Source organism: Chenopodium quinoa, unplaced genomic scaffold (genome assembly GCF_001683475.1).
Source record: "Chenopodium quinoa cultivar QQ74 unplaced genomic scaffold, ASM168347v1, whole genome shotgun sequence".
In the NCBI taxonomy this organism is placed as follows: Eukaryota; Viridiplantae; Streptophyta; class Magnoliopsida; order Caryophyllales; family Amaranthaceae; genus Chenopodium; species Chenopodium quinoa.
The window spans coordinates 1,823,243-1,838,362 of NW_018743066.1; the positions used below are offsets into that span (position 1 = coordinate 1,823,243).

At 33.7% G+C, this 15,120-nt stretch overlaps 3 protein-coding genes across 5 annotated transcripts; 1 reads left to right on the top strand and 2 right to left on the bottom strand.

Moving 5' to 3' along the window:
- Positions 1-661: 661 nt before the first annotated feature.
- On the top strand, positions 662-1,288 carry LOC110731161 (bZIP transcription factor 11-like). The gene has a single exon (XM_021910993.1). The coding sequence runs from the start codon at positions 662-664 to the stop codon at positions 1,286-1,288; it is 627 nt and encodes a 208-aa protein (XP_021766685.1).
- Positions 1,289-3,592: 2,304 nt separating this feature from the next.
- On the bottom strand, positions 3,593-8,673 carry LOC110731335 (calcium-dependent protein kinase 2-like). Its single transcript, XM_021911185.1, has 8 exons — positions 7,884-8,673; positions 6,637-6,780; positions 6,401-6,553; positions 5,939-6,054; positions 4,729-4,896; positions 4,496-4,623; positions 3,785-3,884; positions 3,593-3,667 (listed from the first exon to the last, which is right to left on the bottom strand). The coding sequence occupies exons 1-8, from the start codon at positions 8,671-8,673 to the stop codon at positions 3,593-3,595; spliced, it is 1,674 nt and encodes a 557-aa protein (XP_021766877.1).
- A 1,657-nt stretch (positions 8,674-10,330) lies between these two features.
- Positions 10,331-14,797, bottom strand: LOC110731337 (F-box/LRR-repeat protein At4g14103-like). Of its 3 annotated transcripts, none has more exons than XM_021911190.1 (4): positions 14,527-14,797; positions 11,888-12,967; positions 11,648-11,776; positions 10,331-11,532 (listed from the first exon to the last, which is right to left on the bottom strand). In XM_021911190.1, exons 2-4 carry the CDS (start codon positions 12,902-12,904, stop codon positions 11,221-11,223), a joined length of 1,458 nt encoding a protein of 485 aa, XP_021766882.1. In that variant the 5' UTR covers positions 12,905-12,967; positions 14,527-14,797; the 3' UTR covers positions 10,331-11,220. The 3 variants fall into 3 exon arrangements, with proteins under 3 accessions (XP_021766882.1, XP_021766880.1, XP_021766881.1); XM_021911188.1 differs by having other exon boundaries at positions 13,629-14,797; XM_021911189.1 differs by lacking the exon at positions 14,527-14,797 and having other exon boundaries at positions 11,888-13,371.
- Between the last annotated feature and the right edge of the window lie 323 nt (positions 14,798-15,120).

Genomic DNA, 15,120 nt, shown 5'->3' on the forward strand with positions numbered 1-15,120 from the left:
TGACGAGGTAACTTTTGAATGAGTTGTTTGGTAGAATTAGTTGTTGAAGGTGTCGAAAGGGTGAAAGGTCTTGAATACGAAAAATTGTTTTTGATTAATAAAAACGGAGGTAATGATATACAAAATGAAAATTTTTAGATTTTCAAATTGATATGACACTCTATGTAACATTGTTGTTTAATTCCATTTCAATAATTTAGTACCTTAAAAACATTGTTTAAAGAGCTTGGAAGGCCAACAACTATATATAATTATAGTTATTTTAAAATATAAGCACCTTATCATCATTTAAGATATCTAAGGATTGTTAAACAATAGTCATAATAATGAGTATACATACAACAATGACATGTTTAATCATCTCAAATCACATAAAAAGTTAACTTCACAAAGTATTAACTTTTACGTGAATTGGGATGACTAAACGTGTATATATTACACCTGTTGTAAACCATTTGCTACCTTTTTTTGTACCCCCACTTTTCTTTGACAAGTTTAATTGAACTTCTTGACGTCGACTCTAATCTTGTAGTCTATAAATCATCTCTCTTAAGCTTTATATAATTCACCTTCTTTTCCCTTTTCTTCTACGTCGTTCTCTCTTCGCCATTTTAAATTTTGCTCGAAAAATTCGAGAAATTTTGCTCGGAAAAAAGAAAAAATGTATCAAATTGACGACGATGATGATAGAAGATTTCATCTCCCACCTCCTCTTTCAAACCAAGCCAACAATGAGATTAATTCATCCCAATTTGGCATTCTTTCATCAAATCATAATAAATTCTTACCAAATCTCCACTCTTATCTCCCACTTCATGACCTAACAACATTAAACCCTACTCTCAATATTGATTCACCATCATCTAGCCCTAATAATAGCATTATCAACACTTTATGTTCAGATGATCAAACAACCAAGGAACAAAGTGAGGAACAAGAAATTAGAAGGCTAAAGAGGATGATATCGAATAGGGAATCAGCAAGAAGGTCTAGGCTTCGCAAACGCAAGCAACTCGAAAACCTTCAATCACAAGTTTTACAACTTCTTGCAGCAAATCACCAACTAGCCGAAAAACTCAACCTTGTCATGGAGTCTAACTATGAACTTCTCCAAGAGAATGCTCGGCTTAGAGACGAATCCATCTGCCTTCGAAACGAGTTGCTCATGTCAATGAAATGCGACCTAGGGCTCGAAGATGGTGAATGTACAAGAGCTAATAATAACAATAATAATCAAACAGCCACTAGTCCAAATAGCATCACTAGTTCCATGGATTTTCTACGTTAAAATTGTGAGTTATAATAATATTTGTGTTATTTTAAGTATGATGAATTAAGAAAACTTTTGTATATTTTATGTAATTGGAATTTCATACCTATAATGATAATAATGTATGTATGTAGTAGCATATGCTATGATCTTTTAATAGTCATATGTAAGGTTGTAAAGTTAATATCTATGTTTTTGTTGCATTTGAGTTTCTCTATATATGTATATATGATGTTACGATAAACATGTCCCATAATTATATTGTTTCTTATGGTATATGACCATTTTAAGAAAGCTACAAATATTATGAATTATGATAGCATGCATGAAATCCAACAATGTTTTTAATCTTTGATTTTGGGGAAAAAAATGACTAGTGTTTTCCTAGCTAGTTTAAGTAGAGTAAGAAATTAATTAGCAGTTTTTTCCACTGTTTTTTTTAATAATTTTAGTAGTTAGACTTGTTGATGTATAGCTTTGATCAGTTTTATATTTGGAAAAAAAAAAATCACAAGTTGATATTTTGAAAATTATTTTGATTGATTATAATTTATTCAGTTTAGGTTGGATCATGTCTTGGCATACTAATAATTACGGGGAAATTTTTTAGGAATTGTGTTATTTCATTTGTTATGCTAGGTAGAAATTTTGCATTCAATTGATTATGATTCTGGACATAATTGGATTATCAATATTGGGTCTAGATCGAGTACTTTGATTTAGGTGGTCTTGTATTGGTTACTTTTACAATTAATAGTTATACTTCGTCTATGTATTTACTATAACATTTACTCGCATGGGAACATGATGAGCCACCTCTCGTAAGATATAGGTGTTGACACCGAAATTTTGTTAATTATTAGGTGTCAGATATATGTAAATAAGGAGATAAATATAAAAAATTATAAGATATTTATCTTCTACTCTACGACTCTCTATATAATGAGGGTCGAATCTAGGGTTTAATTAGGCTTAGATGGAATAAGTCACAAAGACCCCATCTCCTCCCTACTACCAAACATTGTAGGCATATAGTATGGATTAAGCCGACAAGGCCCCGTACTATAAACAAATATCAAACCCTAACCCTTTGGAGAGAGGAATCAAGAGATCTACGAGAGTTGTAATCCACAAACTATCAATGAAAATCATTGTTCCCGTATATTTTCTACCTCTTTAATTGTATATTGCAGGTTTGAATTTTTATGGTTTACAATAGGTATTCATGTTAAATTGTCACATAGTCTTAACCTATCCTAAGAAAGGATAAAACATAACCCAACTGAAAAACAACTTTGGGTCGTATCTAGGTGATGACAAATTCAATTTGAATCTTGTCAATTCAAGTCAAGCCTATTGTCAATTAATTTACTAAGAAAATATTTCAATTCTAGTATCTTTGCACTAATGTGTGTCGATTCAGGTCAATTTCAAGTTATTCAATTTTGGGCATCTTTGAGGTTTAGGTTGAATCAATTCCTATTTCACATTTTCCCCATTGCTTAACCTTCGAGATTATTGGAAAATGTTTTGAAACATGTTTATTCTTAAAATCCTTAAATCAATTAATTGGTATTTTCGAATCGTCGTACACAGTCACACAAGTACATGACTACCATAGCAGCTAGAAGTAGACACAAAGTAGAGCAACAACTTCAGTGATCCTCATTAGCTGATAGAACTGGCTTCAGAGCACTGTAGTGCTTTAGTCTGGCTTATTTGCAACTCATCTCGAACTACATATAACTATATAAGTGATATAACGTCACTGGAAATCGTTCTTTTTCTTGATTTCACTGAACATACTAGTAATCCCTCCTCTCAAGAAGTTGTGCTCAGCAGAAGATCCCAACCCAACTGACCAAAGAATGAGCAAAGCGAAAAGTTATAGGCCTTTGAAGGGACTGCATATAGTTAAAGGTTTAAATCATCAATAATACAAGGGAACATATATTCGACTCTTTTCATTCTCTTCTTCAAGGAAGAAACTCTTCCGGTTCTAAAACACATAGCACCATCGTTTAACTACTTCACGGTATGAACAATAAACCTCAAACACTACTAGGAGTTGTGAAGGTTTAGCTTAGATACAGGTACAAAATTACTCTGCTTCAAGCAGAGATTCAGAAAAAAAAATATCTAAGCAATTAAACAAATTCTAAGTAAAAATACATATACACACGTTCAAACTTCCTGCAAAGATGCAGAGTAAATGTTCATAGACAAGGTTCCCTGCTGCTCCCATTGAAAATAATTTAATCACAAGCAAACTTACCGAGCTGACTATACAAAACACCTCTGCTATATGGACTGAACTTGGAACTAGAAGAGTTTTACTTGTGCTGTTGTACCACTTTTCATCATAGCACAAAATTCATCGTAGTTGATTTTTCCATCCTATAATATGTCAACAAAATCAGTCAGACGCAGAAAATGATACTCTATCCTAAATTGTGATGGTCTGATTAGCCACTGTGCCAATGAATTCTTAATTTGTGTTTACTAGATACTTACATTATCAGTATCAACCTCCGAGAGAATTTCTTTGATGCTGCTTTCATCAGCAATTCCGTATTCCATCATCTCACTTTCCAGTTCATCCATTGTAATGAATCTGAAATATAAGAAAGGTAATTTCAGTAACTTAAACTCTGTTCATCCTCACATTATCATTGCTTTGGAGAGTCTACAGTGTTACACAAATACTAAGGAAGTGGGCTGATAGCATTTATATTTATTAAAGTAAAAAAAACTGCCCTCATGTTAATAATGACTCATAAACATACGCCACCATTTTAGAGCAATATTTTGAAGAAAATTAAAAGTTCATAAGATAAGACTATTTGTTAGATACAAGGAAATTCAATTTATAAAATTGAACAAAAAACATCCTTGAAGAACTTGTTTCATGAATATCTTCAAAGAAAATCAAGAGAGCAGATGAGCTAAAAAAATCCAACAACGAACAAGCTGCATAAAAAAACCTTAACTAACATAATTAGAAGCAAGCCTCAACAGAAAATCATGTTGCAACATGTCCAACTTAAAACGGATGAGATATTATTTCAAGATAAGACACCACAGAAAGAATGAATTGGAAAACCCTCGAGCAGAAAATGATATGGGAATTTCATGTGCATATATTTAAGCAACAAGCAAAAACTCAGAAATGCTGTGGAGGGGAAAGGAGAAGGGGGGAGGCAGAGGCAGTTGTTATGGACTCACCCACTATTATCCTTATCAAAGTATCGAAATGCTTTTAATAAATTTTCATCTGTTTCCAGTCTGTGTCTATTCATTGTTGCAGTGATAAATTCCGTATAGTCAATTGTCCCATTTCCATCAACATCAGCCTGCAAAGGATTCAAATATATGATAACCAGCAACAAAGTAACGTATTAAAAGATACCATGATAGGATAAAAATCACATGTAGCTGAATGATAGTCTTCAACTTACAGCTTCCATAAGTTGCTTCACTTCAGTTTCAGTAAGTTTTGACCCAAGTTCAGCTAATCCTTTTTTAAGTTCATCATAGGTTATTGAACCGCTGTTGTCTGTGTCCATGTTATCAAACATAGCTTTAAAACCTTTAATATCCTCTTCGGACATATTTTCTGCGATAACCTGCAGTAAATGGGCCAGGGTCATCAAAATCCAAAATACAAATCTGTTACTATCACAAGCTGATTGTCAAATTAAAAAGGTATAAATGAAATGAAATATGTAATCAAACTTTCAAAAACAGCAAGAATCTATTTACTGTAGCACCAAAAGTCATTTTAGAATGGTTGTCCAGAAGAATGTAAAGGAAGCTAAGGAATAAAAATTGTGTATAACTATTTCAAAGGTCAAACTAAAATGTAAAAGGGTGTGGAGCAACTCAGTACTGGGCTACGCATAAGTGAGTAATCAAGGGAACGTTAATAGAGGTAAAGACATGTACCAATGCAGGCATAATGCTATTTTCTCCAAACGAAATCCAATAAATACAACATATCTAGCAATAGACCTTTGGAGCTCTCCCATCCTTGTGACTTACAGGTCTTGTAAATAGAAGTGTTGGGATATTTACTTTAAAAAATCCTTGACAATGTATTGATCAAACTAAAATTGACCACAAAAAATTAGAATTTTAAATAAATGGAGGGGGAACTACTTAATTAGCTAGCTCCAGGCACGAGAAATTTACATCTAGACAATTCAAAATAGGAAAAACCAAGCGAATTGTTGGTAAAATGGCAGAGTGAAGGATATGCATCATGTTTAGTTCCAGTAACTGGCCAAGTTTGAAAACTAGTTTACACGTATAAGGCTAAATATTTAAAATTTTCAGAAAATAAAGAATTTTCCAATGTCCAATCTACTTGGTTAGAGAATTCTCAGCCTAAATCAGCTTATTTCTTCCCAAATTACTAGCCAATACTACTACTAAGTTAAGTTGGGTGTAGGGAACATTCCTTTGTAGTCTTCAATATCAAAATGTGATTTTTCTCCCAGAAAATGAAATTTTTCGATAGAAGTCAAACTCTGTCAAACAATATTACCATACTGTACCTAATTTTTTCAAGAAAAAATCCTCTATTCTGCCTGAAAGAATGTGCATATACTATAAACAAGAAGAAGAAAAAAAATAAGGAAAATTAAAAAGTTATGCATAGAAGCACACCTTTAAAGCTAGCTTCTTTAGCTTATTCATTGCCCTAAATTGTTTCATTCTAGAGAGCACTGCACTATCTATTGGCTTGTCTGATGCATCTCCGCCTTCTCTCATCCAAGGATGCTCTGTGTGGTTCAATGAAATGAAACTTGTTAGCTTTTTCATAGAAACTTATAACATGGCTATACTGTTAGTAGTAAAATCAGGAGAAAAAAAAAAAGGCACGTAGAGCAAATGCCCTTTCAACTAGTGTTTAACCAGCATAATATAAAGTCAATATGTAATAGAATAGTTGTAGCATCACATTTTAACATCTTAATATGGCAATGACAAGATACATCGTGTGAATGTGGTAGCAAATACATTGAGTTACTAGACTTAAAAGTTGAAAGGTTAGCATATTGAAGAGTGGAGACACAGGACATATTCAAGAATGGGAGTCTACCAAAAGGAAGCAAGAAAGCACATTACCAAGCACTTCTGCAGAAGTGATTCGCTTCTTTGGATCTGGATTCAACATCTTCCTGACCAGGTCCTTTGCACTTTTTGATATAGATGGCCATGGGTCGCTTTCAAAGTCAATTTCTCCTTTCAGTATGGCATCAAATATGCCTTTCTCATTTTCTGCAGAAGAAAATCAAGTGAACTGTCGGACTTTACAGCTCAAATTGAATATAATAAGAAGAGTAAGAGAGAGATTATCGTACCAGCCCAAAAAGGTGGGACACCACTGAGTAGAATATACAGCATAATTCCTGCACTCCAAATATCTATTTCCTTCCCATACCTTCTCCGTAGTACTTCAGGAGCAACATAGTAAGCACTGCCCACCACATCACGATACACCTTGCCTACAAATTTGGTTTCATATCAAAATTTAGTTTTCAGCTCTTCCAAATGATTAGTAGTTCACTAATAAGACAGCCAAAAGGTAAAAGGCAACAATAGAAAAGTTAGATTCATATTGAAATTTGGTTTTTAGATCTTTCATAAGATTGACAGCCAAAGAGGTAAGAATCATAACATAATTAAAAACAATAACATACTTTATATAACAGCTTAACAGAAAAGTCTTGCAGCTGAGACCACAGATAATTCCATCATAGAGTCACTAGAAAAGTACCCCCACTTTTGCTTAGTGCACTAAGACCTCGACAGTTTTTTCAATTGACACATCCAAACTTTCAAGCCAAGAGTAATAATCACACAACGTGGTATTGGCCAATACTTACAAGACAAAAGAAGAATTCCACAAAAAGACGACAAATCAACCAGAATATCCCCATAGGAATTACAACACTTCATCTTGATATAAAGGAATACTTGCTGATACTGTAATTTTAGCTTAGCCTTCATATCTTTCCGCTTATGTCTAATCGATTACAATTAGTAACTCGACGTGTGTAATCCAGAATTCAATAGGTAAAGCAGAATCAAATCCATGATCACCTTAAATAAACTACGTTTCTTCTATTACTATTGAGTACGTCGAAATTGAAGTCCTAACTCAATACAGATAAGACACAAATGTGATAGCCCTTAAAATCATTATGCCTCTTCTACAGGGCACAGTTGCACTAGAAGCCAAATGTGACACCTCTAACTACTATAACTATCTTCTGAAGCCAAGCAAGCCTTGTCGATTTTTATACACTACCAACATAATTATTACTAAGAATTTCATAAGCATTTTCGAAAAAATAACAAAACAGTCAACAGACCAAAAGACATCAATACAAAAAAACATGATGATGAAATAGATAACATAGTGTCTCCTTTCCATTACCTTTGCTTTAACTTCTTTTAGGTGGGAAAGGAATTCAAGGTGTATACACATTCAAAAAAAGCAGCAATACAGAACAAAGAATAGTATGTAAATGCCAATGTATAAACAAACACAATGTGCACACGAATTTAGTTAAAGCAATGATTACAAAGAGTATAAGAAATCAACCTTCTTCTATAAATACCGACAACCCGAAATCAGTAGCCTTGAGCATAGCTCCTTCATCCTTACTAGACAGCAAGAAATTCTCCGGCTTAAGATCACGGTGCAACACCCCCATGAAGTTACAAATCTGAACAACCTTAACAATCTGCCTACAAACCGCGGCGGCGGCTCGTTCTGAGTAATGCCCCTGAGCAATAATCCTATCAAACAACTCCCCTCCAGCACAAAGCTCCATCACCACATGTACAGATTGTCTATCTTCATAAACCCCTTTAAATTCCACAATATTAGGCTGCCCTGATAAATGCTGCAATATCTGAATTTCCCTCTTAATATCCTCTTTATCAGCCTTAGTAACTAATTTCCTCTTCAAAATTGATTTACAAGCATAAGTTTGTCCAGTTGAATTCTCAGTACACAAATAAGTAATACCAAATTGACCTCTACCCAATTCTTTCCCAAGTTTATAGTGTGACCTAATATCTTCAAAAGGCTTTCCCAAAATAGTATCTGAAGGTGGGCCAGCAATTGCAATCCTAGGTTTTTGGGGTTGATGATTACTATTATTATTAATATACCTTTGTTCTTGTTGAATGATTTGGGAATTGGGTTTTTGTTGTTGAACAACAATCTGCTGCCTCTGTTGCTGATGTTGCTGGGGTTGTTGCTGATAATTTCTAACGTGTTGCTGAGAATTTTCTGGGTTGCTTGAACTGTTGCTGGTTCTTTTCTCTGATCTAACAACATTCATTTTGGTTTCTGAAACCTTGCTTCTACTTGCACAACAACCCATTATTATTCAAGATTCTGCAAAAAACAACAGATCAAGAAATAATTATTACAATACTGATTATGATGATGATTTTGCAATTGATTGACTTGGGGTTTTTTTGAATTTTTTTTTTCCAAGTAAATTTCAGTTCAAATTAACTGAAAGTGGGATGAAAAAAAGAAGAATGAAATCTGGGTAATTGAAACCCAGAAAATATGAGATTTTTGATGATTTGATCATTCAAAAACTTCAAAAAAAAAAATCAGAAAAATTAAAACTTTTGAGATGGGAGTTGAAAAGAACGAACGTTTTTTTTTTGTTTTATGGAAGAGTTGTTGACTCACCAGCTGAATTACAACAGTCGTCACTGCTGTTCTTGTCCTCTCACATAAAAAAGAAATTTAAGTTTTTTAAAACCGCAATTTTTGGTAAGAGTATTCAAAAACGTGTTCAAGGAAAATACAAAATCGGACTAGCCGTCACAAAATTGACATGAGCTTCTAATATCCAATCGATTTACTCTCCTAATATCCGAGTACTTTACTAGTAACATATAACATATAAATTTTAAGTTTAACTCAAAATGATATAAAGTTGATAGGACGAGAGGATAGAGCTGATTAAAATCATTATTATTTAAATTCAAAATTAGATCAGAGTTCGACCATCGACATAGAACCCTAGGCCCATAGTGAGATCTAGTAGCCACATGAAATTGTGATCATTAACAATTCATACTTTGCTTGATTAAAAGTGAAGTTCGGCTTGATTTTTCTGTTGACAAATCGAGTTCGAGGTTAAATATGTTATGCAGTATTATGATTTGAGTATTAATTAAATGAACCTCCAAACTCAATTTAATCTAAAGACTTGAAATTAAAGAAAATCGTATATTTCTCCCACACAAGAAATATCGTGTATCATGATCATTACCATGATTTGTTCAACTTGAGAGTGAGGAATAGTTCAAGTGGTCAGAAATTTCCTCCCAATTTCAGAAGATCTTGGGACCGATTCTCACCGCTGCGTGCCCTTTGTGGCTCTTAAAAAAAAAAGATAAGCAAAAGAATACTATTAGGAGACCCTTCTCTTGAGGGATACACCTAATTTAGTAATTTATCGTTATAAAGGACCGAGAGGAGTTACATACTATTACAAATATTAATTTACAAGATGTTCTACATTTGTTATCCAATATGCTGCTTTGTTTTGGTTTTAAAAAAAAATGCTGCTTTATTTGTTTTTTTGTAGACCTGGTGTATTTTCCATTTCAATGAGTAACGTTTAACGAAATTTACGACGATACCATCAATATATAATCGTCTTCTATTATAATTCTGGTATACATATATACCTACAAATCTAGGATATAAATAGATAAAATATATGTAGTATAATGCAAATAATAAATATTTCAATGTACTTTCATTCATGCATTAATTCAAAGTTCAGCTTAAAAAAAAGTTGAAAGAAAGTGACAAGGTCACAAAAACACGGATTGAAGGAGTGTGGCCGGTAGAATATACGAATTCGGACCGCACAATGGTAGACTTTGTACAAGAATATGTTTGCAATTCCATCAATTTTATCCCAAAAGACAAAACTAATATAAGCATCGATCATTCTTTTTACAAATAGAAATTGAAAATTTCTGCACCATATAATTCTGAAATCTCAAACCTCTTGTGCAATTAGTCGACTACTCAACTAGAATAGTCAAAAGTTTTGCTTATATTAGTCTATACATTTTTTTTAAAAAAAAAATAGCTTTTAAACTCGTGGATACATGCACATAATAAAACATAAAACACAATATTAATTAGTACGAAGTATATTATATCAAACTCAATACATTCAACCTAGCCAAAACTAACCTATATATTGTTCAAGTAGATATAGAGCCCAATTTACTCATACATATCTAGATATTCTAATTATGCATGTTTATATGGTCCTTGTTTCTATGTAGCAAACATATAGAATAAGATCAATATAATTGTATTTTACCAGCATGCGTAAATTAATTCAAATCTCAATTTCCTAATTAACTAAAAGATCGATTCTAACTAACTAATAATTAGAGTTAAACCTCGTCTCATTAAATCACTAACTCTAATACCATGTGAATATGTCAAATAATCGATTCAATCAAATATATAAGTGGGTGGTTAAAGCCCTAAAAAATTGGTTTCTATAATTGTACTACTATCATTTTAGCTCGTTTTGGTTAATAAGAGGATAAACCTCTCATTCATGTAAAGTAGATCGATGTTAGCAGCTACTATCATTTTAGCTTGTTTTGGTTAATAGGTGAATAGCACGGATTATATGTAGTTCGTTAAGGAGAACATCCCTTGTTAGTTGTTAGTTTGTTACTATCAACTCTCCGATTGCATCTTCGATCTGCATACCCAATTGTTCCTATAACTACCTGCAATTGAGCTACTATTATTTTGTGGTACATGAAAATGAAACCTTGCTAAGCCAAAGTCCCCAACATGAGCAACCATGTCATCGTTAAGGAGAATATGCTAGCTGCTTGGTTTTATATCGGAATGAATGATCAGATCACAATACTTGAATTGAGCAGGTGAGTGAGGCCCTTGGTAAATTCTGTAATGTCCTTTGGAGTTCCACCTTATCTACAATTGGAAAATGTGGATAAAGGCCCTCGAATTGAGATATGAGCAATTCCTCCAAAACTAATGCATGTTTCAGCAGAAACTGGATCAAACCAATTTCTCGTTCATTCCCATAGCAATTCTTAATCACGATTCTTCTGAGATGAAACTTGCAGCACGGAGGAACGATTGCTAGACCTCTCTTGCAAAACTGTTGTTCCAAATGCACCATCTGCTTTGCAGCATATTCTATAAGTAACTGCAAAGTACGTGACAGTAATAATAATATTGTTACACCATTGCCTAAGTACATAAGATCACATAAGAGTAGGAACTAATAGATCAGAGTAAAAAGCACAGAATCACCTAAGTACCTGTGGAAAAACAAGCGTTTCTAAGACGGGGGAACAGATAAGAAATGCTTCCAGCACCCTTTCCCAACAGTTGTATCCTCTATTACCCAGCTCTAAATATTTCAGATTGCGAAACATGGGCAGTTGATCCTTCAACCCATCAACGTTGAAAGGCAACAGCCAAATATTTTATATTAACAAGCTAATTAAGCAGTCAATTAGTTTATTTACCAATAGAATAAGAAATTGACACCAACCAACCTTTAAGCATGACCCGAGCAATTTCAAATTGTCAACATTGGTCAAGCACCTCATGATGCCTAGTATTTGTTGACGGCAATCCTGATATGAATGTGCACTCCTTATCAAGTCACCAATATTAATGCTTGCTTGAATCAAACGATCCATGTTTGTAATAGATTGCTGTACTGCTAAATTAGAATTGTAATGAAGATACTCCAAATTAGGAGTATCAAGACACAAAAAGTCAGTGTTATCACACTCAACAGTATATATTTTTAACAAAAAAATCCGAAGAGAAGGTGAAGAGATAATAATAGATTGGACATGGTCCAGCAATGCTTCCACCATGAGGTCTTCAAGTAAGGGGCAAGAAGAAACCAGGCTTGACACAAAGCTACCATCCCCATATATATGAGACACGCGGAGGTGGAGCAGTTTCAATAGTGGTAGATGAAAAGTGGTGGAAACTCGATCAACAGGGAGATTGACATCAAGCTTCAACACCTCCAATGTTTGACAAGTGAATATCTCTGGGGGCAACGGATGACCATCATCTGGTTCTCTCACGTGAATGCAAAGGTCGAGCTCCTTAAGGCCACAACATGTTAAGGGGAGAGAGATCCACGAACAAATGAGCACGGGTTTTACATCAGGTAAACAATGCTTTATACACCTATAAAAATATCTTCTGATCATGTCTGAACCCACTCCAAGCCTAAACCTGGTGAGATATTGAGATCGGTGTGCTTGGAGAACATTATTGACAAAGGTCACAAAAGAGGGGAACTTGTGAATTTCATTGGGAAAATGCACACAATGAGATATAGGTGAATCGTCTATGTCTAAGGCGGTGATCAAACACAAGACGCGCATCAGTTTCTTAGACAAGACACAAGTAGCAGCAACATCCTTAGTCGGAAGCAAAGACATTATCCGAATCAACACTTCATCAGGTATATTGCTCAACCTATCAACTACTCGTAGTAGCCTTTTACTATCAGTATTGTCATGTAAGATACTAGTAGTACACGGCATATCCGAATCCGAATTTATACTAGGGTTTATTGTACTGAATTCCAGAAATGTTCAACTCAATTCCTGAAAACAACAAAAGATAGTATCTTTTATCAAGCTTTATACAACGATCTTGCTAACGAGCGTCCCGGGGTGTTAGATAAGGATAAATTATATTGGTTGAAAACTTGAAATGGTATTAAGTTAAGAATTCATGACAAAATCACGCGTCATTCGGTGTAATTAATGTTAATTTTACTCTAATATTTACACTTTAATTCTCTTATTTAACTCCCCGGGGGCGCTCATTAGCTTTTGTCTTCTAATTATTAATTAATAAATAACACAACAAGACCATCAATTTCTGGGCACAACACGAATTTGAATTGAAATTGGTCATGGAAATTGAATTCATATAACAGCCAAGCCAAGCCAGCAACATGAATGAAATCGATTATTAATCTAATAACACCAACATCCTCCGATTGATTGATTCATAATAATTCTAATGATTAATTAATTCATTATGCAATTAATATAAATATATATATATGTATATATAACAACATAACCATGAATTTGAATATGAATTTCAAGGACAAAAGATTGAATTTTTTTATAATAATAATAGGCAACCAAAACAAAATCAAACCAATTGATCTAAATTAGAACGATATTACTAACATACTAGTTTGAAATTGAACTCAGAAAAATAAAATAATACAAACATTCAGTACATACATACCTTTGAAATTTTGGGTGAAGAAATTATATTCAGCATCATGTGCTTTTGGAATGTGATGCAATTAACGTGGTTGATGTGGAGCAGTAAAGGTGATCAAATGAGCCAGGCTTGTATACTTGTATAAAGTGTCCTACCCAAACCCGTTTAAAAAGTGCGGGCTGAGTCTAGGTGATTCCTAATGACTACACGGCTACACCCCTTTAGGCGTTAATACCTACTTGGCTACTTCCCCTTTCAAAATTACAATAAAACCCTTACCCAAAGCCCTTTAATTATACATGCAGTTACCATCAACTAACCACGGTAAACCCACAGCCCAATACCCCACTAACCAAGCAGTTACCTCCAGTTACCAGCCACTAACCACGGTAAATGCAAATAACCGCTCATTCCTCCCATATATATATATATATATAAAAAATAATCAAAAGCTTCAATTCAAGAAATTTCCTGAAATTCTCTCTCATCAAACCCAAACACTCGCATGAAAATCACTTCAAATTTAGTTCAAATTGCATCAAAACTTCTAAAAATGTCTGACATTCGAGATGAAGTTCGTGAATCGCAACAAAATTCCGAAAAAGAAGAGTAATTAGTTCATTTTACTAAGAATTTCATAAGCATTTTCGAAAAAAATAACAAAACAGTCAACAGACCAAAAGACATCAATACAAAAAAACGTGATGATGAAATAGAAAACATAGTGTCTCCTTTCCATTACCTTTGCTTTAACTTCTTTTAGGTGGGAAAGGAATTCAAGGTGTATACACATTCAAAAAAAAAAAAAAAAGCAGCAATATAGAACAAAGAATAGTATGAAAATGCCAATGTATAAACAAACACAATGTGCACACGAATTAAGTTAAAGCAATGATTACAAAGAGGATAATAAATCAACCTTCTTCTATAAATACCGACAACCCGAAACCTTAACAATCTGCCTACAAACCGCGGCGGCGGCTCGTTCGGAGTAATGCCCCTGATCAATAAAAAAAAAATGAATTTCAGTTCAAATTAACTGAAATTGGGGTGAAAAGAAGGAGAATAAAATCTGGGTAATTGAAACCCAGAAAATATGAGATTTTTGATAATTTGATCATTCAAAAAAAGGGAAATTCCTAGAAGAAAAATTAAAACTTTTGAGATGGGAGTTGAAAAGAACGAACGTTTTTATGGTTTTATGGAAGAGTTGTTGACTCACCAGCTGAATTACAGTCGTCACTGCTGTTCTTGTCCTCTCACATAAAAAGAAATTTAAGATTTTTAAAACCGCAATTTTTGGTAAGAGTATTTAAAAACGTGTTGAAGGAAATTTCAAAATTGACATGAACTTCTAATATCCAATCGACTATGAAATTACTAGAGGATAGAATGATTTAAATCGTTATGACTTAGGGCTTGTTCACATTTACTGAACTGAGGTGAACTAAACTGAACTGAATTTATTGGAACTGAACTGAATTGAGCTGAAATGAATATTTTATGAGAGAGG

Bases quoted from the DNA above. Each gene is read 5' to 3' on its own strand.
- LOC110731161 (XM_021910993.1), top strand. From the start codon at position 662: ATGTATCAAATTGACGACGATGATGATAGAAGATTTCATCTCCCACCT.
- LOC110731337 (XM_021911190.1), bottom strand. From the start codon at position 12,904: ATGCCGTGTACTACTAGTATCTTACATGACAATACTGATAGTAAAAGG. The intron at 11,777-11,887 runs GTTGGTTGGTGT...GATGGGTTGAAG, and splicing joins TGCTCGGGTCATGCTTAAAG to GATCAACTGCCCATGTTTCG. The intron at 11,533-11,647 runs GTACTTAGGTGA...CGTACTTTGCAG, and splicing joins AAACGCTTGTTTTTCCACAG to TTACTTATAGAATATGCTGC.
- LOC110731335 (XM_021911185.1), bottom strand. From the start codon at position 8,673: ATGGGTTGTTGTGCAAGTAGAAGCAAGGTTTCAGAAACCAAAATGAAT. The intron at 6,055-6,400 runs GTAATGTGCTTT...TGAACCACACAG, and splicing joins CACTTCTGCAGAAGTGCTTG to AGCATCCTTGGATGAGAGAA. The intron at 3,885-4,495 runs GTGAGTCCATAA...CTTATATTTCAG, and splicing joins TTTGATAAGGATAATAGTGG to ATTCATTACAATGGATGAAC.